Source organism: Neolamprologus multifasciatus, chromosome 4, assembly GCF_963576455.1.
Source record: "Neolamprologus multifasciatus chromosome 4, fNeoMul1.2, whole genome shotgun sequence".
In the NCBI taxonomy this organism is placed as follows: Eukaryota; Metazoa; Chordata; class Actinopteri; order Cichliformes; family Cichlidae; genus Neolamprologus; species Neolamprologus multifasciatus.
In genome coordinates this window covers 31549908-31575124 of record NC_140442.1, presented here as the reverse complement: position 1 = coordinate 31575124, position 25217 = coordinate 31549908, and the positions used below count along the sequence as shown (strand labels likewise).

The following is a 25217-nucleotide window of genomic DNA, read 5'->3' as shown; positions in this document are numbered from 1 at the left end:
CACACACACACACACACACACACACACACACACACACGCCAAGTCAGAAGGTGAATCATTCCAACACACACAAAATCCAGAATTTTCCTCACTCAAACTGCATTTCCCATTCATCATATTAATTAGGCTTACACTTTGATTAAATTTTTTGATCAAGAATTTAATTATTAGATTTACTATTAGCAAACCCATACAATTAAACTCTGTTTTAGCACTCCTTATCACTTTTAACATAAAAAGCTAGATGTAAAGTCCTTGAAAAGTCCGTGATACTGGAGTTTGTACAATGTCTTTTAACTCTGCAAGACCAGGGCCTATAAAACTTCTCATTATTGATAAGTTACTTTTTACTCTTTGTCAGCATAAAAAAAATCTTTTTAAAAGCACTTACGGGTTTGACAGAACTCAGAACAACGTGAAAGTCCAAGAGCTCCATGAGGATCTAAGTAGAGAAACTTGAAGCCATTTCTAAACGACAGAATATTTCAAGATCATGAGTTAAAACAAGTGCTGTAAGCGTTAATCTCGACAAAATGACGTTAACGCCATAACCACATTAACGCGTCAAATGTCCGTTACTGAGTTACCGCGGATCACCCCATGCGTAGGGCTGCACGGTGCTAACGCATTAACGAGCTAACCGTGCTAATGCCTTGACGCCATGAAGCCCCGCGCACGTTATTTTAACGAGATTAATGCTGAGAACACTAGTTAGTAACACGCTGAGTTAAAACACTAAAATTAACTAGTCAAATGTGTTACCACTTTGCCAGCTTATGGAAGCTGGAAATTGTCACACTCAGATAACAGACATATTTAGAGTCATCAAGTTTTTCTTTGCTACATAATTCCACATCTTTGCTTCATATATTTGATGTCTTCAGTTTCTATCTACAATGTAGAAAGTAGTAAAAATAAAGAAAAACTTTGAATGAGAGGGTGTGTCCAAATGTTTGACTGGTAGTGTAAACTTTTTTATCCTGTTTGCATTAGAGATAATACAAAATTTGTATTATCCCTTGTGCACCCAATACTGTTTTTTAAAGTCATTAAAGAAATATGGTGTACAATCATTCCACCTTGGAAAAGAAACAGTTCCAAGAAAACAGTTAAAGCCTGAAATTAGCCCGACATCATGTTCATATCAGTGTATATAAACGCGGGACCACAACTGCATGTCTGGAGGAGTGGTAATGGTAATGGTTTCAAACCCAAGAACACTGTACAAATCGTCAAGCATGGTGGTGGTAGCATCATGCTCTGGGGTCATTTTGTTGCCAGTGGTAAATGGAAGACTGTTAGTGGATGGAATAATGGATTAATTCCAAAGTTCCAAACACACATCAGAAGTTGTTTTGAAATGGATGAACCAGGTTAAAGTAAGCTTCTGGAATACCCTTGCGACAGACTGGCACCCTGTTGAGTGTCTGTCCCATGAAGGCTGGTTAGTCCCCCGCCTACCACCCAACCTTGAATTGGATAAGTGGAAGAGTGTAGGATGGATGGATGAAATAGCCTTCCCACAGGCCCCACCTCAACTATATTAAAAATTTGTGGATTATGTTTAAAAGCCAGGTCCATACCTGGAAACCAACCAATTTACATGAACTCTACTAATTTGGCCAAGAATATTGGTCAATTATTCAGCCAGAATTATGCCAGAAGCTTGTTGATGGCTAGCATCTTGTCAACTTCCTAAGGGATATTTCACCAAATATTAGTGGGGTACATGTTTATATTTGAGCATATGTGTATACTTTTTATCCTGTTTGGATTAAAGTCAATAAATTCAAACTTGTGTACCCAATTCTTGTTTTGTGAAGTCATTAAATTTATTTTGTACAATCTTTCCACCCTGGAAAAAGTCAGGAGCATGTTATGTTATATTTTGGTTTACAGCCAGCTGGAGAAGAGACATTTCAACATATTTACAACATGTTTTAAGCACACGCTGCAATAAAATGATTAGGCTGAATTAAAATTGTTATTTTTATAGCTCTGTGTGCTGAATCCCAAAATTAATGCATTAAACACCCAATGTCCTGGGTGTGTGCAGTCCTGTAGGATGCTGCGTGCCCTCTTGAGACAGTGAGTGCTGTACAGGTCCTTCAGGCAGGGAAAAAGGATGTCCAATGATTTTTTGGGCCATATTAATGTCCCTCTGGAGTGCCTTTCTGTGTGCTGTGGTGCAGCTGGAGAAAATGGTAAATGGCCTGCATTTGTATAGCGCTTTACTCAGTCCCTAAGGACCCCAAAGCGCTTCACAATACATTCAGTCATTCACCCATTCACACACACATTCACACACTGGCAATGGCAGCTACGTTGTAGCCACAGCTGCCCTGGGGCGCACTGACACTGTGGTGCAGCTGGAGAACCACACACCGATGCAATATGTCAGCACACTTTCAATGGAGCAGCAGTAGAAGACGGTCTGAGATGAGCCCCACCACAGTGGTATCATCTGCAAACTTGATGACTGCATTGTCTGGGTGGGAACTAACACAGTCATGTGTTTACAGAGTGTAGAGTAGGGGACTCAGTACACAGCCTTGTGGAGAGCCGGTGTTGAGGCTGAGGGCTGAGGAAAGATGAGGCCCCACTCTAACTCTCTGTACACGGTCTGAGAGGAAGTCTCTGATCCAGCGGCAGGTGGTAGAAGGAAGTCCGATTTCCAGCAGTTTAACTATTAGTCTGTCCGGGAGTATCGTATTGAAAGCAGAGCTAAAGTCAACAAAGAGCAGCCTGGCGTAACGGCCCTGCACTTCCAGGTGAGAGATGGTGGTGTGGAGCGTTGTAGCAATGGCATCTTCAGTTGATCTGTTAGCTCTGTATGCGAGCTAGAGCGGGTCGAGTGTGGGTGGCAGGCAGGACATGATGTGACGTCGGACCAGTTTCTCGAAGCACTTCATTATAACAGGTGTTAGAGCAACTGGTCGGTAGTCGTTGAGGCTGCTAATGTTAGTACGCTTTGGCAGTGGGACAACTGTGGCTGACTTCAGGCACGGCGGGATGCAGGACTGGGACAGTGAAGAGTTGAAGATCTTAGTGAAGACCCCAGCCAGCTGGTCTGCACACTCTTTTAGGACCCTTGCGGTTACCCCATCTGGTCCGGCGGCCTTCCTGGGGTTCACTGCCCTCAGTGTGCGCCTCACCTCATATTCCTGCACTATGAGGGCTGCTGCTGCTGTCCAATGTTTTTGCTGCTGCTGCCTCTGGTCCCTTCACCTCAAAGCGTGCGAAGAAGTGGTTCAGCTCCTCCGCAAGCTCCGCGTTACCCTCAGTCAACGTGGTATTGCAAGGTTTGTAGTTGGTTAAGTGCTGACCTCCCTGCCATACCTGTCGTGAGTTGTTGGTGCTGAAGTGGTCTTCGATCCTTCTCTTGTACGCTGCCTTGGCCTCTCTGATGCCTCTTTTCAACTCAGATCTGGCTGCACTGTACTGCATACCATCACCGGATCTAAAAGCGGCGTCACGTTGCTTCAGCAGGACCTGGACCTCTTTAGTCATCCAGGGTTTCTGGTTGGAGACGTTTGTCCACAGTGACACTGTTGACACAGAAGTTACAGTTTTTTCTGATTGCTTAAGCACATTTTTTGTAACTATTGGCTATTTTTGCAAAACTCTACACACAAATAAGAAAACCTGTCACCCAATTATCAAAACATTGTAGTTCTCTTGCAAAAGCGAACACAGCTAGATTAACTCTTCACACCTTCGTAAAAATGGTGTTTTCGTATCAAACAGTACACACAAGCCATCATCTACTAAGCACACAATGCGCCAACTGCACACTGATGGTATGAATACAAAACACATCTGGCTTTTGCTTTCTCTGTGTACAGATGTCAATTGAACATTCTGCCTCTGCCCCCAACATCTGGACGTCTAGCAATTCTGTAAAGTAACAATTTCAGTATTTTTGCATGTATGGTACTGTTGTGTTTCTCATTAGAGTATGGCAGTGCTACAAAGTACTTACCGATTCTCATTTCGAAATGTCCTAATGATGCTTGCCACAGTGTAGCGGCTCAGTTTAGGCTGAACCCGTTGGCCAGCTTCCCTCAGGGTCATCCCATGGTTGATGACATGGTCCACTATTGTAGCCCTGATGTCATCAGTTATTCTGTTTCTTACTCTTCTTACCCTTCCTCTTTCCCCTCCTCGTCCTCTTCTTGCTCCTCTTTGTCCTCTTCCTCTAACTTCCTCTAACCCTCTTGCTTCTTCACCTCCACGTCCTCTTCCTCCAACTTCTTCACCTCCACGTCCTCTCCCTCGGCCTCCTCTGATTCTCACTCTTCTCACTCTTACTGCTCCTTCCATTGTACTCCACATAGACAGCTTACCTGTGGCCTGTTTATAGTGCTTAGGCTGATTGCAAAGTGGACTAATTATCTAAAACAGTTTTCACATCTGAAAGTGTGCCAGACAGTTGGCAAAATAGTGTTAATGATAGCCATACATGTGTATAATTTTGCTAGGAGTGTGTTGGAAATTTGGTAATTGAGTGTAAGCAGTGAGTTGTGCCTACAGTTTTGCAAAGTGTGTGTTACAAAATTGCAAACTGAGTGCAAAGCAGTGTTTGTGCTTTTAGTTTTGCAAACTCAGTGAGTGGTTTTGCTATAAGTGTTAATAGTTTTAGGAATTGTGCTATAAGAATCACAGTTAGGGTTTAAGCATTCAGAAAAAACTGTAATATATGAGAGCACTGATGTTGTGTGCTCTTCAAGGTCCTGATGTTCGAACATGCTCCAGTCCGTGTTTTCAAAACAGTCCTGCAGCTGATGTGATGCACCTTCTGGCCAGGTTTTCACAGTTTTTGTGACTGGGGGGGCTCTTCTCCTAACGAGAGGGTATGCAGGGATCAGCAGCATGGACATGTGGTGACAAACCCAGATGTGGTTGAGGGGTTGCTCTGTAGCCTTTTTGGATGTTGCTGTAGGCTTTATCCAGTGTGTTTTCCCCCTCGTTGCACATTTAATATGCTGTTCAAATCTGGTTGAAGTCTATTGCTGATGCTATTCATGGCTGGATTTGTAATACTAGGCAACATTTGCCCTGCTGATCAGCCAGGGCAAACATTGCTTGTGATGTGAATGAGGTGCTGTGGCCAGACCGAAACAGCAGAGAGGATGCAGCATAGTTTTTTTTTTTGTTTGTTTTGACTGTAACTGTATTCACTACATTCTTCTGTTGTTTGTATATGAAGACCACGGTATGAGCAACTTTGTGCTGGTTGGGATGAAGACTGTGTACATTGTATTTCTGGGAAAAATACAGTAAAATATATTTGGTACCACGTATTTGTGTTTTGTATACAAACATTCTGAAATCTTTTACAATGCGCTTATGTAGGCCTATGTACTGTCTGTAGTAAGTATAACACTGAACAAAAAAAGGCTTACAGTACGTCATTATGGTGAGTGGAGAAGAAGTGGTCATAGTATTTTACATTAAGCACCTCAGTGTTCAACTGGTTCTTATAAATGTCTATACATGTGATGGTTTGTGTGTCTCATTTGAAAACAAAATTCCATTTTGACGAGAAATTACATTGTTTTGAATGTAGAGTTTCATTTTGCTGGAGAATTGAAGGATTTTGCCCATTGTGTGTGTGTGTTTTATTTGTGTGTAGAGTTCTGACAATATGAGGCATGCTTTCAGGAAATGTGTGTAAACAATTGGGAAAAACTGTAAAACAGCAGATGTAGCTCAATGCACCACTGAGAATGCCCGCCCAATTTCTTTTTAAGTAAAATAAGAAATTATTGTATGATGAGAATGGACCCGCAGGGCTCAGAGACAGTGACTGCAGACAGGATACAGAGGTCAGAATGCATGCAAATGTTGATTTTGCATGCATTCTGATTAGCATTGTTTCTTCACAACAGGAGCTTCTACCATCTGGCTGGGCACTTTCTGTGTGAAGTTTGCATTTTTTCCCTGTGATTGTGTGGGTTCTCTCTGGCTTCCTCCCACAGTCCAAAGACATTAATTAGTGGGTTTAGGCTAACTGATGTTTCTACATTGCTCATAGGTGTGAATGTGACTGTGAATGGTCAGGTGTCTCTCTGTGACAACTTGTTCCAGGTGTACCCTGCCTCTTCACCTATGGCAGCTGGGATAGTCTCCAGCCCCTTCACAACCCTGATACGGTTAAGTGGAAGAGAATGAATGGTTAAAAAACATCAACCACAAACAAATGTACTGTTAATATACTATTAGATTAGTCTTTTTAGAAGAATGATTTAATTAAAAACCTTTTAAAGAAGGAAGCAGACAAGGAAAGTTGTTGAGAAAACACAACTTTATTGATCAGTGGATGAACCATAATACATGCACATGCAATGATTGGGTAGGAAGCCTTGTTTTGAATGACCACACCTATTGGAAGCAGAGATTGTATAAAGTAGTTGGAGATCCAGACATTCAAGCATCGCGAAGACAAGTTGTGCAGTTTTTGATCAGTGGTCCTGACACATAGTGCTCAGACAACGACTTAAAACAGTGGTTCCCAAAGTGGGGGGCATGCTTGGACACTGCTACCATAATGGACAGATTTTTGACGGGGCTCCCACACAAACACAAAGCAGAAGATAAAGCATCACCAGATATGCTTCCAAACCAACTTCCTTCCAAGTTTTTGAACCCCTTTTGCCCAGAGAGGCATGCTTTGAAAACATGTATTAATAGCAATGTTGAATATTCTTACACAGTAAAAAATAAATAAATAAAAAATAATAATAATTACACCATAAAGATTGTTTGTTTTTCTGTTATTTAAGGCAATGTCCACACATACATGGGTTTTTTTGAAAATGGAGATTTTCCGTCTTCGTTACAAAAAATAATATCTCCATCAAAATATAAACACAAAAAACGAAGTCAAACGCTGTCAAGAACATGCAAATCCTAACCATGAAGAAATGTTGATCAATTCTAGAAGCCTGGGAGGGAAAGGCTACGTCCACACGTACCCAGGTATTTTTGAAAACACAGATTTTTCTATGCATTTGCATCTTTCGTCCACACGTAAATGGCGTTTTTGGTCACTGAAAACGGAGATTTCTAAAAACTCCGGCCAGGGTGGAGATTTTCTAAAACTCTGTTTTTGCATTTACGTGTGGACGAGAAAAACGCAGAAAACGCAGCGTCAAAGGTGTGCACCTTTTTTGACGTCACACTGTGCGCCACGTTATTGTTTCAGTGAAATGAATTTCTACAATACTGTTACTGTTAATTGTTCTCTCTGCAGTGTTTAAATGCTTACATACACACACAGTTACTGTCCCTCCACACATACCACTCGGTTCTGCTTCTATGCCCCAGCTTTGTTTACTTTTTCCCACCGAGGCTTCTAGACTTCTGATTGGCCAACATTTCTGCATGGTTAGGAATATAGCGCCACCTGTTGCTTTGGCATGTTCCTAGCAGCGTTTTCCTTCATTTCTGCCTTTACGTGTGGACGGGATTATTTTTTAAAACGAAAACAGAAAATCTCTGTTTTCAAAAATATCCGTGTACGTGTGGACATAGCCAAAGAGTAAAAAGGGTTTTGTGCACTAAATCTAGGTTTTCCTCATCCACACATGAAGCAAAAACAGACCTGTGAAAATCTCAGAAAATCTCTGGCAGGAGTTTTTACAAATCTCTGTTTTCAGTGAGCCAAAATGTGTGGACGAAAGGCCCAAATGCATGTAGATAAAGCTGCGTTTTCAAAAATACCTGTGTAGGTGTGGACGTAGCGTAAAAGAGTAAGTAGTTTATTCTAATGCTACCTGTAATTTATTGCAGTTTACTTTTGTTTTTTTTATTGTTTACAAAAGGGTTGAGGTGTGAAATAAATTGAAATGGAGTTTGAAAACAAAATTTGGGCGTGTGTGGTTGGAGGATGTGTTTGTGTGTGTGTGTGTGTGTGTGTGTGGGGGGGGGGTTCTTGTAAAACAAAGCGGGCCTCGCAAAACACAGTTTGGGAACCACTGACTTAAACTAATAGGGTGAAGAGACACTGAGGCTCTTGCTGCTGCCGTTTTTCTAAAATTATTTGGTGAATCTGAGTTTTTCCTACATAATTTTGTCATAAATAAAAGAGGGACATATGTGACAACACCCTTAATTGTGAATAGTTGTAAACAGAATATGACACAGAAGAGACCTGAAGGCTGGCTTGCAGTGCAGCTGTGGACAGTTTTCTGTTGCCCATGTAGTGCGTGTCAAATACACTACAAATATATTTGATGATATTTACATAGCTATTTTTGTTCACAAATAATTTACCCGTTATGTTCATTTAATACTGTAATATTTAAACTGTTACATTTCAAAGGCTGAGTTCTAAAAAACATCAAAAATGTCTTGATGTCCCACTAAGAGTGAGAGGAAGGATAAAGAAAAGAGAACAGCAGAACTGTTTTAAAAACATATTACGATAACAGCTTTTGGAAGTTTACTTGTAAATGCAAAATAGTACAACTGACAAACCATGACAAACAACATGTATCTACATTGCAATTATTTGTAAATATTTTTAAAAATCACATGTTTTGAGTAAAAAAAACAACTAAGCTACGCCTCTAAATCTAAAACATGATATATTTCTGTATTTTGTCAAACATTTTCACTGCACAGTCAATCAGTCAATTTAATACATTGTTGAGTTGTTATACTTTATGCTGACCCTCCTAAATTTAGTAAAAAAAGAAGAATGGAACAAACAAAAAGGAGAAACATAATGGGCCAGAAAAAAAATTTATGCAGTGGCTTTGACCACTGTTCTTACATCTCCTGTAATATAACAATCCTCAATTATGTCAATGAATGTATTGAAAGCAAATAGAAATATATATATATATATATGTGTGTGAAAGACCAGCATGAGTAAATATCTTAAGTTTCTATTGTTTATTGTTTTCGTTCAGATACCTTATCATAATTATCTTAAACCCACAGACAGTGATTTCTTTTCATTTGTAAATTTGCAGAGGTGCAAATGCATTGCAGAATTTATTTTTATTTTTTTACATATTTTTTCTCGCTTAAAAGAAAAAAATGTTAGTACAGAAATGAATTACATTTGTGGAGCACTGATCTGGCTGTCATGAAATGGTAATGTATAATTGCAAGCTCATTATGATTTGTAATTACTTTAAGTCCAACAGATCAGTATTGCAGGATGTTACAGTGATCAGTTATTTGGTAAGGTGTAACGTGTGTTTTTGCTTAGTGTTAAAACAGTAGCAGCTCTCAGCTAACTTCGAGGGGGAAGCTGAGAAGGAAGACTGAATGTGTGGAAGGTATGTGCTACCCTTGTGTCTCGCCCCTGTTTATTTTGTTCTCAGAGCATAGATAACCAAACCAACATGTCCAGCAGAGCTTAACAACTTAAAAAAAAATGTAAAGGTCTTACAATGGAAATAAAGATCCCAGTAAAGAGTTGAACTATTATCTCTTTTTCATTAGTACAACGGGTAGTAGTATAATCAGCATGTTCCCCTTTAAATTGAAGTTAATGCAGTTTAGTTGACTCGGCTAGCGTAATAACACTCTTACAAAATACAAAAACTCCAAAGTGTGACCATGACTTACCGTGCAGGGCTGGACTTTTATACATGCCCTAACATCTCAATCTGATAAATATCTCCATAGTGTCTTCCAAAACACTACATGTACCATTTGGGGGGGGGGGGGGGACTCTACAGCTAATAAAATCTGTTTAAATCTTTAGAAATTAAAAACCCACATTCTCCCAGGAGATGCTAAAATGATGCATCTTAATGACCTTGTAGTACCATATCACCCTATTAGAGCACTTCGCTCTCGCTCTGCAGGCCTACTTGTTGTTCCTAGAGTATTTAAAAGTAGAATGGGAGGCAGAGCCTTCAGTTTTCAGGCCCCTCTTCTGTGGAACCAGCTTCTAGTTTGGATTCAGGAGACAGACACTATCTCTACTTTTAAGATTAGGCTTCAAACTTTCCTTTTTGCTAAAGCATATAGTTAGGGCTGGACCAGGTGACCCTGAATCCTCCCTTAGTTATGCTGCAATAGACGTAGGCTGCCGGGGGATTCCCATGATGCATTGAGTTTTTCCTTTCCAGTCACCTTTCTCACTCACTATGTGTTAACAGACCTCTCTGCATTGAATCTGTTATTAACCTCTGTCTCTCTTCCACAGCATGTCTTTATCCTGTCTTCCTTCTCTCACCCCAACCAATCACAGCAGATGGCCCCGCCCCTCCCTGAGCCTGGTTCTGCTGGAGGTTTCTTCCTGTTAAAAGGGAGTTTTTCCTTCCCACTGTCGCCAAAGTGCTGCTCATAGGGGGTCATATGATTGTTGGGCTTTTCTCTGTATCTATGAAGCGCCTTGAGGCGACTTTTGTTGTGATTTGGCGCTATATAAATAAAATTGAATTGAATTGAATGCACAAACTTCATGTATTGCAATACCCAGCCCTCAGTAATATCACTCTATTTACTCATTCACACACTTCCATGCACACACACTTTTTTCTGTTCTGTTGGATGGTTGAGTATAGGTTGGAGGTGTTGCTAATAGGGTGCAAAGCGACTGTAGCTTCCTCGATATATACTAGCCTGGAGGGAAGACAGCACCAGCCCCACATCATCACCATGGCTCCGAGTTTTGGCATCTGTCAGTGGGGCAAATGCATTCTGAAACACACACAAAAACACTTGTTAGCCTCACAGCAAACCCATTAGATGAAAAGACTGGAGCAAGCGCAGTGATGCACTGCATGTCAGGGGAGCATGCCAGCAGCTACGCGAAAAAAAACAAACAGTCAACAACAATATGAGAAAGAGAAAGGAAAAATGAAAGTAAAGAAACTGGGAATGGCAAACTAGTGTTTATTGATGATGTGATACAGGACAGAAGCAGCAGAATGGATTCAGAGGTGTTCTGAGACAGACTGTCTGCTCGAATCCAGCTAAATGCAGTCGAAAGGATTGGGTGGTGTTTAATAGCAACGCAGGCGTTTATTAAGCAAAGAAACGGGAGATTTTTGAATGGCCAAATCAATCACCTGATCTTAAACTACTGAGAATGCACTTCAGACAGAAAGACCCAAAGACAAACAGCAACTGAAAGCCGCTGCAGTGAAGGCCAAGCAGAGCATCAAAAAGGAGGAAAACCAGCATCTGGTGATGTCCATGTGTTCAAGACTTCAGGCCTGATTTCCAGTAATTGGTTTCCAACCAAGTATTAGAAATAAACATTTCACATTTTTTTGAAAGTTTTCACTCATTTAATTTGTCCAATGACTTTTGAGCCCCTGAAATGAAGGGACTTTAAAGTTGTCTCTGTCCAAATATACACTACCAGTCAAAAGTGTGGACGCATCCTCTCATTTAAGGTTTTTCTTTATTTTTACTGATTTCTACATTGTAGATACAAACTGAAGACATCAAATATGTGAAACAAGATATGTTGAATTATGTAGCTAAGAAAAAATTATAAATGACTCTAAACATGTCTCTCACTGAGCTTCATATAGACCTTTGAAATGGTTTCACCTCACAGGTGTGCTTGTCAGGGTTCATTTGTGGAATTTGTTGCCTTCTTAATGGGGTTGTGTTGTGCAGAATTCAGGTTGGTGCACAGCTGACAGCCCTGTTTGACAACTGTTAGAATTTATATGTCAAGAATCAATCAGCTAAGTAAAGAGAAACAACAATCCATCATTACTTTAAGAACTGAAGGTCAGTCAGTCTGGGAAACTGTTAAAACTTTGAATGTGTCCCCAAGTGCATTTACCTCTGCTGCTGAGGATAAATTCATCTGAGTCACCAGCCTCAGAAATCACAGGTCAACAGCAGCTCAGATTAGAGTCCAGAAAAATGCCACGCAGAGTTCAAGTAGCAGACACATCTCTACATCGGCTGTTCAGACCTTTGTGGTCAAATAGCTGCTAAGAAACCACGACTAAGGAAAAGCAACAAGCAGAAGAGATTTGTTTGGGCACAAGAAACACAAGAGTGGACATTAGACCATCTTTGCTTTGCAATTTAATTTTATTTGTACAGCGCCAAATCACAACAACAGTGGCCTCAAGGCGCTTTATATTGTAAGGTAGACCCTACAATAATACATACAGAGAAAAACCCAACAATCATATGACCCTCTATGAGCAAGCACTTTGGCAACAGTGGGAAGGAAAAACTCCCTTTTAACAGGAAGAAACCTCCAGCAGAACCAGGCTCAGGGAGGGCACGACTGGTTGGGGAGAGAAGGAAGCCAGGACAAAAAAAAAAGTCCAAACCAAAGACCTCAAATTTGGCCTGATGAGTGCAAATTTAAGATATTTGGTTCTACTAGCTGTGTCTTTGTGTGACAAACAAAAAACAAACAAATCAGCGGCAGTGACAGAGCAGATCCAGAGGCCAGCCGCGCAGAAGGCAGCGGCGGCGATTCAGTTCAGGAGGTCATCCACATCAGCAATGATGTCCAGCCAATGGCCTTGAAAGTGGTTGGCGACGGTGACATGCAGGCTGGACAGGACGGGGTGAGGCAGGACCAGACGGCACGGAGACCTCTGGTACAGAAGAAGCAGGACCAGATGGCGGCATGGTAACCACAAGCGACGGAATTGGTGGTCGCACTGCAGGCGGCAGTGTGGAAACTGCTGGAGGTGGCATGGAAACCACAGATGGTGGCTGACCGGACTTACCAGAGGCATCAGCGGACCCGAGGAGGTCATGGCTGGGCTCACCAGAGCCACCAGCAAAACCTCCAAGAGAGACAGATGGCTGGAGCGGCCCCTCAGGGCTCTGGCAGGAACAGAAGACAGCTAGGGCAACTCCTCGGACCCTCCAGCGGAGATACACGAGGGCTGCCGCGGTTCTTCAGACCCCCCAGCTGGAACAGATGAAGCCTGGTGCGGTTCTCCAGAACCCCCAGCGGGAACAGACGACTGGACGGGCCCCTCGGACCCTCCAGAAGAAACAGAAAATGTCTCTTCTGCAGGTGGACCTAACAGCTGAGCTGTGGACAGTGTAGATAACTGAACAGGTGGCAGAGCAGATGACTGAGCAGGTGAAAAAAATATTTTAAATAAACAGGTGCAGGCTTAAAAAACTCTCGGTCAAAAATGTTCTGCTCAGGAATGATTACAGAAGCAGGTGTACTTTCACTGGCAGCCTCAGCATGAACTGGCTGGTGAGCAGCACAGTTCAGAGGTGAAGCCATACCAACAACAGTCTCTTGAGGTGTAATGTTAACTCGGACTGACACAAAGGCATTGGGAGCAGGTTTAAACAAATGGCCGTAAAGCACTAAACTTTGTTTGATCCATAAGCTCTGCGACACTAAGTCCCAGTTCTTTAGCCATTTTACTTATGTCAGGTGGCACTTTATTGCCAGTTCTATTTGCTAGCTGAGGCATGGAAAATGTCATAGGCTGAGACACTGCCGGAGAAACATTAGGCATGGTAGCGCTTTTCTACTCTCCCGGAGTACTCAAAGTTTTCCAGCCACGGATGCTGGCTGGAAAACTAAACAGTTCATAGGAGGTGCAGAACTTACTGTCTCTGAATTAACCGATTCAGGCAGAATAGAGTCCTCTGAGTGAAAAACAGTCTTGCTAACAGTGAAAGAAATTGCAGAAGGTTCGGAAATAGAATGCTTGACGGGGCGTGCAATAAATTCAATTCAATTCAGTTTATTTATATAGCGCCAAATCACAACAACAGTCGCCTCAAGGCGCTTTATATTGTACAGTAGATCGTACAATAATAGATACAGAGAAAAACCCAACAATCATATGACCCCCTATGAGCAGCACTTTGGCGACAATGGGAAGGAAAAACTCCCTTTTAACAGGAAGAAACCTCCAGCAGAAACAGGCTCAGGGAGGGGCGGGGCCATCTGCTGTGATTGGTTGGGGTGAGAGAAGGAAGACAGGATAAAGACATGCTGTGGAAGAGAGACACATAAACAGTCAGTTTCTCCCATGAATGGGGTGTGCTCGGTCGTTCTGGAGTGGCGGCAGCGTGAACGCAGTTTACTCCAGGAAGGGGGAGGAGGCGAGCCGCAAACCCTCCTGCTGACCGGGCTGCAAATCCTCCAGCTCTGTACACTGCAACAGTTCTCCAGAACCTCCAGCAGAAACACCGTCCTGCTGTGGCAAACGCAGCTGCTTCACAGCGAGCTCCGTCTGCTGCTGCTACGTCAGCATGGAGAGAGAGATCGCAAGCTCACTGGCTCTGACGTGCTCCCTCCAAGCTGCTACGGTGCTGCCCAGATTAGTGTTCAAGGAGACTTGATGAAGCTGAGGGTTGGTCTTAATCACTGCCTCCACCGTGCTCAGTCTCACAGACATAGCCTATAAGCTTTCGGCCTTAGAGATGCAGTCCAGCAAATTATCCAACCTCTCCATTTCGGCATCAAACTCTGAGGTGAAACAGTTTGCGGGGTCCATGTTCTGACCGCAATCTGTGGAGGATGATGTGTAAACTCAAACTTAGATTTATTACAAAACACAACAAAAACTAAACTGAAAAATCTGGGTTGACGACCCAGGCACCCTAACAGCAGCAACATGCCATCCCATCCGCTTTGCATTTAGTTGGACCATTATTTATTGTTATTTATTGTTCAACAGGACAGTGACCCCAAACACACCTCCAGGCTGTGTAAGGGCTATTTAACCAAGGAGAGTGATGGAGCGCAGCACCAGATGGCCTGGCCTAAACAGTCACCTGACCTAAAACCAGTGGAGATGGTTTGGGAGTAGATGGAGAGCAGAGTGAAGGCAAAAGGACCAACAAGTGCGCTGAGCACTGGGAATTGGGAACTCCTTTAAGACTGTTGGAAACCATTTCAGGAGACGACCTCATGAAGCTCACGGAGAGAAGGCCAAGAGTGAGCAAAGCAGGAATCAAAGCAAAGGGGGGCTGTTTGGAAGAATCTGAAATATAAAATGTTTCGAGTTATTTGACACTTTTTTGTTTACTACACAATTCCACATGTGTTCATTCATAGTTTTGATGCCTTCAGTGAGAATCTACAATGTAAATAGTCATGAAACTAAAGAGTGAATGAGAGACTAAATGAGACAGTGTGTCCAGACTGGTAGTGTATATGATATTTAGACATCAATTCAGGTAATAAAAATCTCTGTACACAAGGAGTCGATGTTCACATCCGATCACAACCTTCCATTGCGGTAAGAGTGATTGGCATGAACGTCATGATACGTTTTGGGGCTTTTTAACGATTTCTTTGAGCTGTTTTTTTTGTTCTTTGTGTGTGTGTGCTTGTTTGTTTGGGTCTTTTGTTTTTTGCTGTACCTAATGGCATCAATGTTTTGGTGGGAAGTGTCAGCAAGAAATACGTTTGTACCAAACAAATTCATCAGTTCAATGTTTAATAAAATAACAGATACGTTTATAGTTTGTAATGCCAAAATGAAATGTGTCGTAGGTCAGTCTTACCATAGCACCAATGCTGAATGTGGTTACTGGAGAGAGTGTGTGGCTGTAAAGGTCGGCAGCATATACTCGTCCGTAACTGCAAAGACACAAAAAACATAACAAAACAAAACAAAAAACAAAATGAGTGATAACAATGGATGATGAACCCAAATTGTTGCAGTCCAACAAAGTTAATACCTATTAATTGTTTATTCCTTGTTTTACTTGACAATAAGTTTGATTAAATATATTTATGAAGGTGGGACATTGTTTCTTTAATGAAAACGCTTTTATGAGAAAAAAGTGTTGAGAGATGAAAGCCATTTTAGTGCAGTTAAATATTCTATGAGGGTGGGTATGGTTTTTGGTAATCTTGGTCATCTTTTTCCTCTCTATCCTTGTTGCTCATAGAAGTTGGTTTTATTTCATGGTAAAATGGTAAATGGCCTGTATTTATATAGCGCTTTACTAGTCCCTAAGGACCCCAAAGCGCTTTACATATCCAGTCATCCACCCATTCACGCACACATTCACACACTGGTGATGGTAAGCTACATTGTAGCCACAGCCACCCTGGGGCGCACTGACAGAGGCGAGGCTGCCGGACACTGGCGCCACCGGGCCCTCTGAGCACCACCAGTAGGCAACAGGTGAAGTGTCTTGCCCAAGGACACAACGACCGAGACTGTCCAAGCCGGGGCTCGAACCAGCAACCTTCCGATTACAAGACGAACTCCCAACTCTTGAGCCACGATCGCCCCATCACAAAGCTCTTTGAAAATAGCAATGTAGAAAATGGTTTGTCTTCTTGGGAGTATGAAGGTGGACATTTGATGTTATCACAATGAATTATGAGAAGATTCGAATGTGGATTTATTAACCTGACTGCGGCACAAGAAAATAAATACTATATAAATAGTTTATAAGTATTTAGCTGTGTAGATATGTTGTGGTACATTTTAGTTTTAATTTTATGTCTGTAACATCTGTTTACACATCTGTTCTATTTATCAATCTTAAGAGTTAACATGTCACATTATAAAGTTAAAGTGCTTTCTTAAGTAATTTCTACATTTTTAAATAACCAAAGAACATATCAAAGAACGGTGAAAAAGTGGCCTCTCTATTTTTAGACACATACAGATTGTAGATGCAGCATTTATTCCTTCCAAGCATCAACACTGCAGCCAACTAGGCCTACTTTACACTGCTACTCCTAATCAACTCATAAACGGGGCCAATCCGGGACCAAGGCCTGTGCCCATAACTGAGTTGATTTGCAGAGCAGCCCAGTGGTTGATGAGATTAGAAGTTAATCCAGATTAGTTGTGGACATTGCTACTCACCATGCAGCTCCCCCAGCACACATACTTAGGTCAAATGCAGAGCTGTGCTGTCTTATCTGACACCCCAGAATGCTAGCACATCGTCTGTGTATGTGTGTGTCTGTTTGTGTGTACGTATTTGTGTGACCAAACACATGTGAGTGCGCTAATCCTCAGCTACGACACAAATTTAACTGGAATTCGAGTCAAAGGCAAAGTTTAAAGTGACCCTGAGGTGAAAAGATAAGCACAGAAATAAGTTTTTCAACAGATTTATACATTTTTTAGGCACTTGGTCATATGCATGATGTTTTCTGATCCACTGTTTTTAATGCACAGAGTTATACAACTTTAAAAACTTCTATAATATCCCAGAGTTGGGAATGCACTGGCAATTTATTGTTATTTTCCATGCACTGTAAATAAATGCACTGTTGCATCAAAGAGTCCAGCATTTGGGTCCTCCTTTCCCCACATCCTCACGGTTGGCCAGCGCTAACTGTGACAGAGAGACTTTGACTAATAAAGAAAAACAAGAAGTAAAGAAACAGATCACAGAGTAAAATTAAAACCTGAGAACAAAATGCAAGGAACACAGGGAAGTTAACTAAGTTACCAAAAACTGAAGAACTGAAAACTGAACTACAAAATTAGCCCAATCTAAAGCTCTGCTAAACATAAGAACACATCAAATGTCCAGCCGATTACCTGTCTCTCACTACATGAAAGTCCCTCTCTGCAACTAAACTAGCAACTAAAGGTCAATACAAGAACACAGCTTAGAATGAAATTGAAAATAACGTAAAGGACAAAGGACCAACTCCTGGTTGATACAGCAGTACACCAGGAATCAGAATCAGAGCACTTTATTAATCTAGAATGAAATTATGTAAAGGAGTCTATGACCTGAGGACTGACTAGACCAGTATCCATGTGTGACGTGTTAACACGTCACACATGGATACTGGAGTGCTTGGCACTGTACAAGGCTAATAATGCTCTAATAACATTCATCAGGAACTAATGTAACAGTGAAAAAATAACACTGGAGGCAAACTCCAAGGCAACTTCACAAGTTGCCAGGTGCACTGTCCCCAGTGCTGTCCCAGATATTTAAACCCTAGTGTGGCTTGTTAAAGATTTCTGACCCACTATTAATCATGTGCGTCATCACATGACCTATGGTATAAAAAAAACACCCGTAGGTTGATAAGAAAAACAATGAAAATACACAACATGAGGTGAGAGGAGGAGAAAAAAAGCTCCTCCCAGACTGAGCTCCTAATGGGAGAACAGAAAAAACACCTCAGCACAAAAAAGCACATGACTCTTCATTAGTGTTGGGCAGATCAATCCAAATATCGACTGTATCGATACCAAGTTGGCATCGGTATCGGATCGATACTAGCGTGGTGAGATTGATTCTTTACTTTAAGTTCCGTTCTTGTTTGCAGTGCTGTGCTTTTAGCACAGACTCGCCGCCACTTTGCTCCCCCTCCCCACTCTTGTGCTAAGATGTTGCACTGTCACGTGATGTGACTTGGACGCTTTGGGGGTTAAGTTGTTTACATATTATTTATATTTTTACCAGTTGTTTTTGTTGAGAATTTTAATTGTAATTTTTCTATTATAGTTTCTCAACAGTACTCGTTTGTTTTAATTTGTTTACTGGTTTGTGTGCCCTTTTTAACATTTCTCTAAAAAAAAAAAAAAGAATTTATAACTGTAAACCACCACAGCAGACCTGATGGCATTTTCATGCTTTGAAGCATCATTTATTCTTACAATAATCACACTGTTGCTGTAACAGTACATTTAACGGCTGCAGCTCTCCTGCTGCCAGCCGTACACATCACCACCAACAGCAACAACAACAAAAGCAGAGCATTGTAGATGCTATGCAGGTTAGTCCATCTCACCTGCAGCGGCATCGCAGACCACCCACCGCCACAATACTAAAGCATTTTCTATTTAATTATAAACTTTGTCCTAATTATGTCCTGGGTTTTAACTATTTAATAATAAAAAAGGAAACAAAAAAAAACTTAAGGTCATGAAAATTAATTGAGATTTAGCAATTCAATGACGCATCCACCTTATTTATTGAAAAGTATTGGTATAGGCGATACTGGGCATATTTTCTTGGTACTCGGATCTATACCAAAATATGCAGTATCACACACCACTAATCTTCATACACCATAGAAACACATGACAAGCAACAGGGGTGGGTTTGGGGTGAGACAGCGCATCTTGTCCTGCAGCATATCTGCGCTGGTCCAGTCGACCCGCCATCTGCATCAGGTGGGGACAAGCATCGCTGCATGATGATGGTGGTTACAGTATGTTGTTTAGCCCTCCTCTTGTGTTAGCTTTCTGTTATCATCTCTTATGTTAATGGGTCGGTTTTGACCTGTGAATTAAATCAGTTATAAAATACACTAAAAACAATAAGTGATCATCCAATTTGTTTCTCATCTCTTGGTTATCTTGTTAGGCTTCCTTATCCATGAAAGTGTTGGTTTTAATACTTTTGGTGTGGGCCTGTGGGTCTTTTTTTTTGTCACTATACCCCTCGATTTCAATTAAAAAAATTGTAAAATTAACCTCAAGAGAATCATATTAATAAATAAAAGGTTTTTGTGTTACCTGACTATTACTGAGGGGTATAGGACACATCTCTTAAATAAATCTGTTTTATTGATTTTTTTCATTTTAAGATTAATTACTAAAATGACATCTATGGTGTTACGGGTCAATTTCGACCCATACATATTTACATCAAGAAAAGACAAAAAAATTGTTGTTTTTTAGCAGTAGACCTTTAATATAAACTGAAAAAAAGAAAAAGTCCACTCCTCCTTTCTTTTGGTTATAGTCGTGGGTAATTGTGGGCTTTTTATCACTTCCCAATGATACAGCTACATCTTTGTGAAGTTCCCTTTGTGAAGTTCTTGTCCGAGGTCATATCTGGTAAAAAATAAAATAAAATATTACAGCTGATATTGTGATCCTGCAGTCTAGTGGTCATATCGAGGACCACACATTTTCATTGTTTCTTCTCAGGGGTGCCACTCACAGCTTTGACTGTGAAAATCTGTACATTCCAGCCATAGTTGGTTTTTGCATCACAGGCTTCCCAGTTTTTTCTGCCATATTTCCCTGGCTTACTGGGTATGTATTGCCGGTAGGGGCATTTTCCTCGAAAAGTGGACAAGACGTTCATCCACTGTCACCTCTGGCTGATGAACATCAGGGGAAGAAGCTGCACCCATCTCTCCCAGACATCCCTGATGGGAGCAAGCTTGTCAGACCTCGGTCTGGTCTCTCTGTTGTCAAATCTGAGGACTCCTGAATCAAAATTATATCAAATGTGTGAAGTGACATCGTTGCCCAGAAAATGATCAGATGTGTCTGTGTCTTCTGGATGATAGTCCACATTGTCTTCCTCCTAGAAACCTGCCCATCTGAATCGCTATGCTGCTCTGCGTCCTCTCCTTCATTTTCACCAAAAATATGATGCAGAACTTGGCTCACTGTGAATCTTCTTCTCATTTTTGTATGCTGCATATTGTAAATGTGCACTCTGGAAGTCAAATGGCCACTCAAATGAGTGAATTCACCTCACATGTCTTGACATGTCCCGTCTTTATTTTGTTTTGTTTTTGTGCAGGTATACTGCAAAAAACACGCAAATTAAGAGTCTCCTAAAGCTCATATGATTAGGAGAGGAGCTTGCTGTCAATGTTTTAGCTGACAGTGCACTTATGATTTCAGTTTTGGCTTTAATTATTGCTTTATACTCATAATATTATACCTGGGTCGAAACCGACCCTAACAACACAAAGGTCATAATTTCAACTAGGGCATTTTATAATTTAGTGAAAATATATTTTTTTGTTTTATTTTGTAGAAATAGAGGTTCCTGACAAAGTCAAAAAGCCTTGATACAATAAACAAATGTTTGTGATTTGTTTTATGCATTTGAAATTTAAAATGGGTCGGTGCCGACCCTAACACAAGAGGAAGGTTAGGACGAACAGACTGCATCAGAATTTGACAGTTCTTCATAATGTTCATCACTGGTCCACAGGCGTGTCAATTTCCTGTTGCAGAGCCTGTTGAGTTTCTCAGACATCTTTCCCATATTGCGCACCATAAGAACAATCTGAGTACTCATAGCTCGTCGCAGTGCTTCGATCGTAGCAGCTAGCCTTGTGGCGTTTTGAACAGCTATAACTGCTTTCTTCAATTTCCGATAAACCAGGGCCAAACCAGCTCCAATCAGCAAGAACCCAGTTATCATGGTTCCCAATAGGTAGACGTCTTAGATATCCTCAATAGACAGTCCCGCTAGGCACACGACGCATCACTTCTGCCACCCATCCATCGTGTATCCAACAGGAAACATCCCTCCAGGACAATTGGGCTCTCCCGAACCCAGGCTTCTCGTCGAGAAGAGAGTGTCAATTGCATTAAGAGACCAGTGTATCAAATCCATAATTCTACTTTAGGCTTTAGAGCGCAAGAACGAGACAGAGAGGCTTTCTGAGGGTTAGAGTTAGACGAGACTAAACAAGGACATAGAAGCCAAGCAGGAAAGATGGGAGAGGGAGAAAGATGCAACCGCCTCCGTCAACAGCCAAGAGAGACTGTACCTAAGTAGTTAAGAAATTAGCAGCAGTACCTAAGAAAGTACCTAATAAATTAGCAGCAGGCACATCTGAAAATGCCCCATCAATGCTGAAAGGGATATACAGGTTTTAGAGCAACATAGTAACATATGCTCTCATCCAGATGATGTCTTTTTCAGGGAAGGGCTTGCATATTTTCGCAAGACTATGCTAAATTGTGTAATGCACCTATTAATGCCATGGTTCGCAGTCCCTGCCGGTCGACCTGCCGTGTGTTGTTGTGCTTTGTGTTTTTGCTTATGTCTCCCCTCCCGGTTCCCTGCATCCTCCTTTGTGTGTGTGTATGCGTGTGTTCCGGCATGCCTATGAGTGGGCTTCATCTGGCCTGAGGAGTTTCCACGTGGAAGCCTGCCACACCTGTCGGCTATCTGACCTCACCAGATGCTGCTGATTACCTTTATCAGCGGCCAGTACTTTACTGGGCAGCTGAGCATCAGTCGACGCTGGATGGTTGAGTTGTCGAGTTAGTCCCCAGCTCGTGTTGTTTCCCCACATTTTGTGAGTACGCTTGTTGTTTACATTTCTTGTTTACCCAGATTTTGGAGAGGAGTGCATAGCGGAGGCGGAGTGTTGTTGGAACTGCTTACCTGTCACGAATCATGAGCACGGAACGGGAGTTGGGAGCACATCAGGAAAAAACACCTTTATGGAATTGTCACACATTTTTGTCACTGCAAGTAAATGCGCTGCTTTGGATTGGAAAAGTCCTGCATTTGGGTCCTGTTTACCCACACACCCTGACAATGAAAACAGCTTGGTTTGATAGTATGAGTTCAGGTGCTAAAATGGCCTGCTTGCAGTCTAGGTCATTCACAGCTAAAAAAAAAATCCAAAGGAAAACAGATCCAGAACTATTGAGCAGCTATAATCCTACATCTAAAGTCTACCCAAGTAAATGCAAAATACAGTTTTTCTGAATAAAAGCTATCCAAACTTACCTAGCCCTTTGTGGAAAAAGAAATTGCCCTCCCTTGTAAACTCATGGATTAACTGTGGTTAACCAGATTTTCTGGAACTCTTAAGTTCATCGCTGCTAGACCGAAACCGAATCTGTCTGACAAAATGTAGCAGGTTAAAACATCCCAAATAGCAACATATCATGCCATGATCAAAATAAACTCTAGAACAGAGAAGAAACAAACTCAATGTCAGTCTGGGAACAGTTGCAAAGGTATTTGGCTGCCAATGTGCCCAACTGCAAATGTCATTTCAGCTTGAAGGTGTTGACTATCAAGCAATGTCTTCTTCCTTGGCTTTAATATAGATAGTGATGACAGTGTTCCAGCAGTTTCTAGTTCATGGTAGGCATGGATGTCAATGGTTCCTGACCATCCAATTTTCTCTCATTTGAAGGTGACAGCTTGAGTCTTCTTCCAGACCTTGACAAAGCTGCCGCTGATGCAAAAGTAAAGCAGTGTCTTTCCTTTCAGTCAGCGCTGTCATAGAGCTGGATGCCTGTTTGCAACTATTATTGATATTACTGCCATTTTGTGGCCGCAGTCAGCTATGCTCACTAAAAACACTGCTTGTTTTGTTCTCAGAGAAAATTGTAGTTGTCTACAGCAGCTCTGCTCATTCTGAGTTTCTTTCTTTCTCATCTTTTTTTTATTGTAATTTTTATAACTAACGCATTAGCAATTAGACTCTGCAATCATGTTCTACCATTTTGTGTTCGTCTTGGTCGTTTTTCTTAGTTTTTCCACTTTTTTCACCCGTGTCTGGGGACCCAGTGCAGGGATCCTTTGTTTACAGTAAGATGACTCGTAATCTGGAGAGGAAATGGCGTGTCACAAATTTAGAGGATCATCATTTAGCCTTGAGAAATAGTTTGTTGCTTTATAAGAAAGCCCTCCGCAAAGCCAGAACAGCTTACTACTCATCACTGATTGAAGAAAATAAGAACAACCCCAGGTTTCTCTTCAGCACTGTAGCCAGGCTGACAAACAGTCAGAGCTCTTTTGAGCCAACCATCCCTTTAACCTTAACTAGTGATGACTTCATGAACTTCTTCACAAATAAAATTTTTATCATTAGAGAAAAAAATTACCAATAATCATCCCACAGATGTAATATTATCTACAGCTACTCTTAGTACCATTGATGTTAAGTTAGACTCTTTTCTCCAATCGATCTTTCTGAGTTAACTTCAATAATTACTTCCTCCAAACCATCAACGTGTCTTTTAGACCCCATTCCTACAAAACTGCTCAAAGAAGTCCTGCCATTGATTAATTCTTCGATCTTATATATGATCAACCTATCTCTAATTATCGGCTATGTACCACAGGCCTTCAAGGTGGCTGCAGTTAAACCTTTACTCAAAAAGCATCTCTAGACCCAGCAGTCTTAGCTAATTATAGGCCAATCTCCAACCTTCCTTTCATATCAAAAATCCTTGAAAGAGTAGTTGTCAAACAGCTAACAGATCATCTGCAGAGGAATGGTTTATTTGAAGAGTTTCAGTCAGGTTTCAGAGTTCATCACAGCACAGAAACAGCTTTAGTGAAGGTTACAAATGATCTTCTTATGGCCTCTGACAGTGGACTCATCTCTGTGCTTGTCCTTCTTGACCTTAGTGCAGCATTCGATACTGTTGACCATAATATCCTATTAGAGCGATTAGAACATGCTGTAGGTATTACAGGTATTGCACTGCAGTGGTTTGTATCATATCTATCTAACAGACTCCAATTTGTGCATGTAAATGGAGAGTCCTCTTCACACACTGAGGTTAATTATGGAGTTCCACAGGGTTCAGTGCTAGGACCAATTCTGTTTACATTATACATGCTTCCCCTAGGCAGCATCATTAGAAGACATAGCATACATTTACACTGCTATGCAGATGACACCCAGCTCTATCTGTCCATGAAGCCAGATAACACACACCAATTAGTTAAACTGCAGGAATGTCTTAAAGACATAAAGACTTGGATGGCCACTAACTTTCTGCTTCTTAGCTCAGATAAAACTGAGGTCATTGTACTTGGCGCTGAAAAGCTTAGAAATATGGTATCTAACCAGATTCTTACTCTGGATGGCATTACCTTGGCCTCCAGTAACACTGTGAGGAACCTTGGAGTCATTTTTGACCAGGATATGTCCTTCAACGCACATATTAAACAAATATGTAAGACTGCGTTCTTCCATTTGCGCAACATCTCTAAAATTAGAAATATCCTGTCTCAGAGTGACGCTGAAAAACTAGTTCATGCATTTATTACTTCCAGGCTGGACTACTGCAATTCATTATTATCAGGATGTCCAAAAAACTCACTTGAAAAGCCTTCGGTTAATCAAAATGCTGCAGCAAGAGTACTGACAGGGACTAGAAAGAGAGAGCATATTTCTCCTGTTTTGGCTTCCCTTCATTGGCTTCCTGTTAAATCCAGAATTAAATTCAAAATCCTGCTCCTCACATACAAGGTCTTAAATAATCAGGCCCCATCTTATCTTAATGACCTTGTAGTACCATATCACCCTATTAGAGCACTTCGCTCTCGCTCTGCAGGCCTACTTGTTGTTCCTAGAGTATTTAAAAGTAGAATGGGAGGGAGAGCCTTCAGTTTTCAGGCCCCTCTTCTGTGGAACCAGCTTCCAGTTTGGATTCGGGAGACAGACACTATCTCTACTTTTAAGATTAGGCTTCAAACTTTCCTTTTTGCTAAAGCATATAGTTAGGGCTGGACCAGGTGACCCTGAATCCTCCCTTAGTTATGCTGCAATAGATGTAGGCTGCCGGGGGATTCCCATGATGCATTGAGTTTTTCCT

General features: G+C 41.4%; 1 protein-coding gene and 1 long non-coding RNA gene across 9 annotated transcripts in view; both read right to left on the bottom strand.

The window, feature by feature from the left end:
- Positions 1-6289: 6289 nt before the first annotated feature.
- rbfox1 (RNA binding fox-1 homolog 1) overlaps positions 6290-25217 on the bottom strand; it is a 107207-nt gene continuing 88279 nt past the window's right edge. For 3 of the 8 annotated variants that reach the window (XM_085155651.1, XM_085155647.1, XM_085155650.1), the window contains 2 exons: positions 15448-15523; positions 6290-10668 (listed from right to left, as the gene is read on the bottom strand). In XM_085155651.1, coding sequence (XP_085011777.1) covers positions 10622-10668; positions 15448-15523 — 123 coding nt within the window. In that variant the 3' untranslated portion in view covers positions 6290-10621. Of the gene's footprint in view, positions 10669-14700; positions 14922-15447; positions 15524-25217 lie in introns of those variants that run through there. The other 5 variants (XM_085155648.1, XM_085155644.1, XM_085155645.1 and 2 more) reach the window with 3 other exon arrangements.
- Positions 16189-24721, bottom strand: LOC146520857 (uncharacterized). Its single transcript, XR_014873562.1, has 2 exons — positions 20793-24721; positions 16189-19108 (listed from the first exon to the last, which is right to left on the bottom strand). It is a non-coding gene; the product is annotated as an uncharacterized LOC146520857 (long non-coding RNA).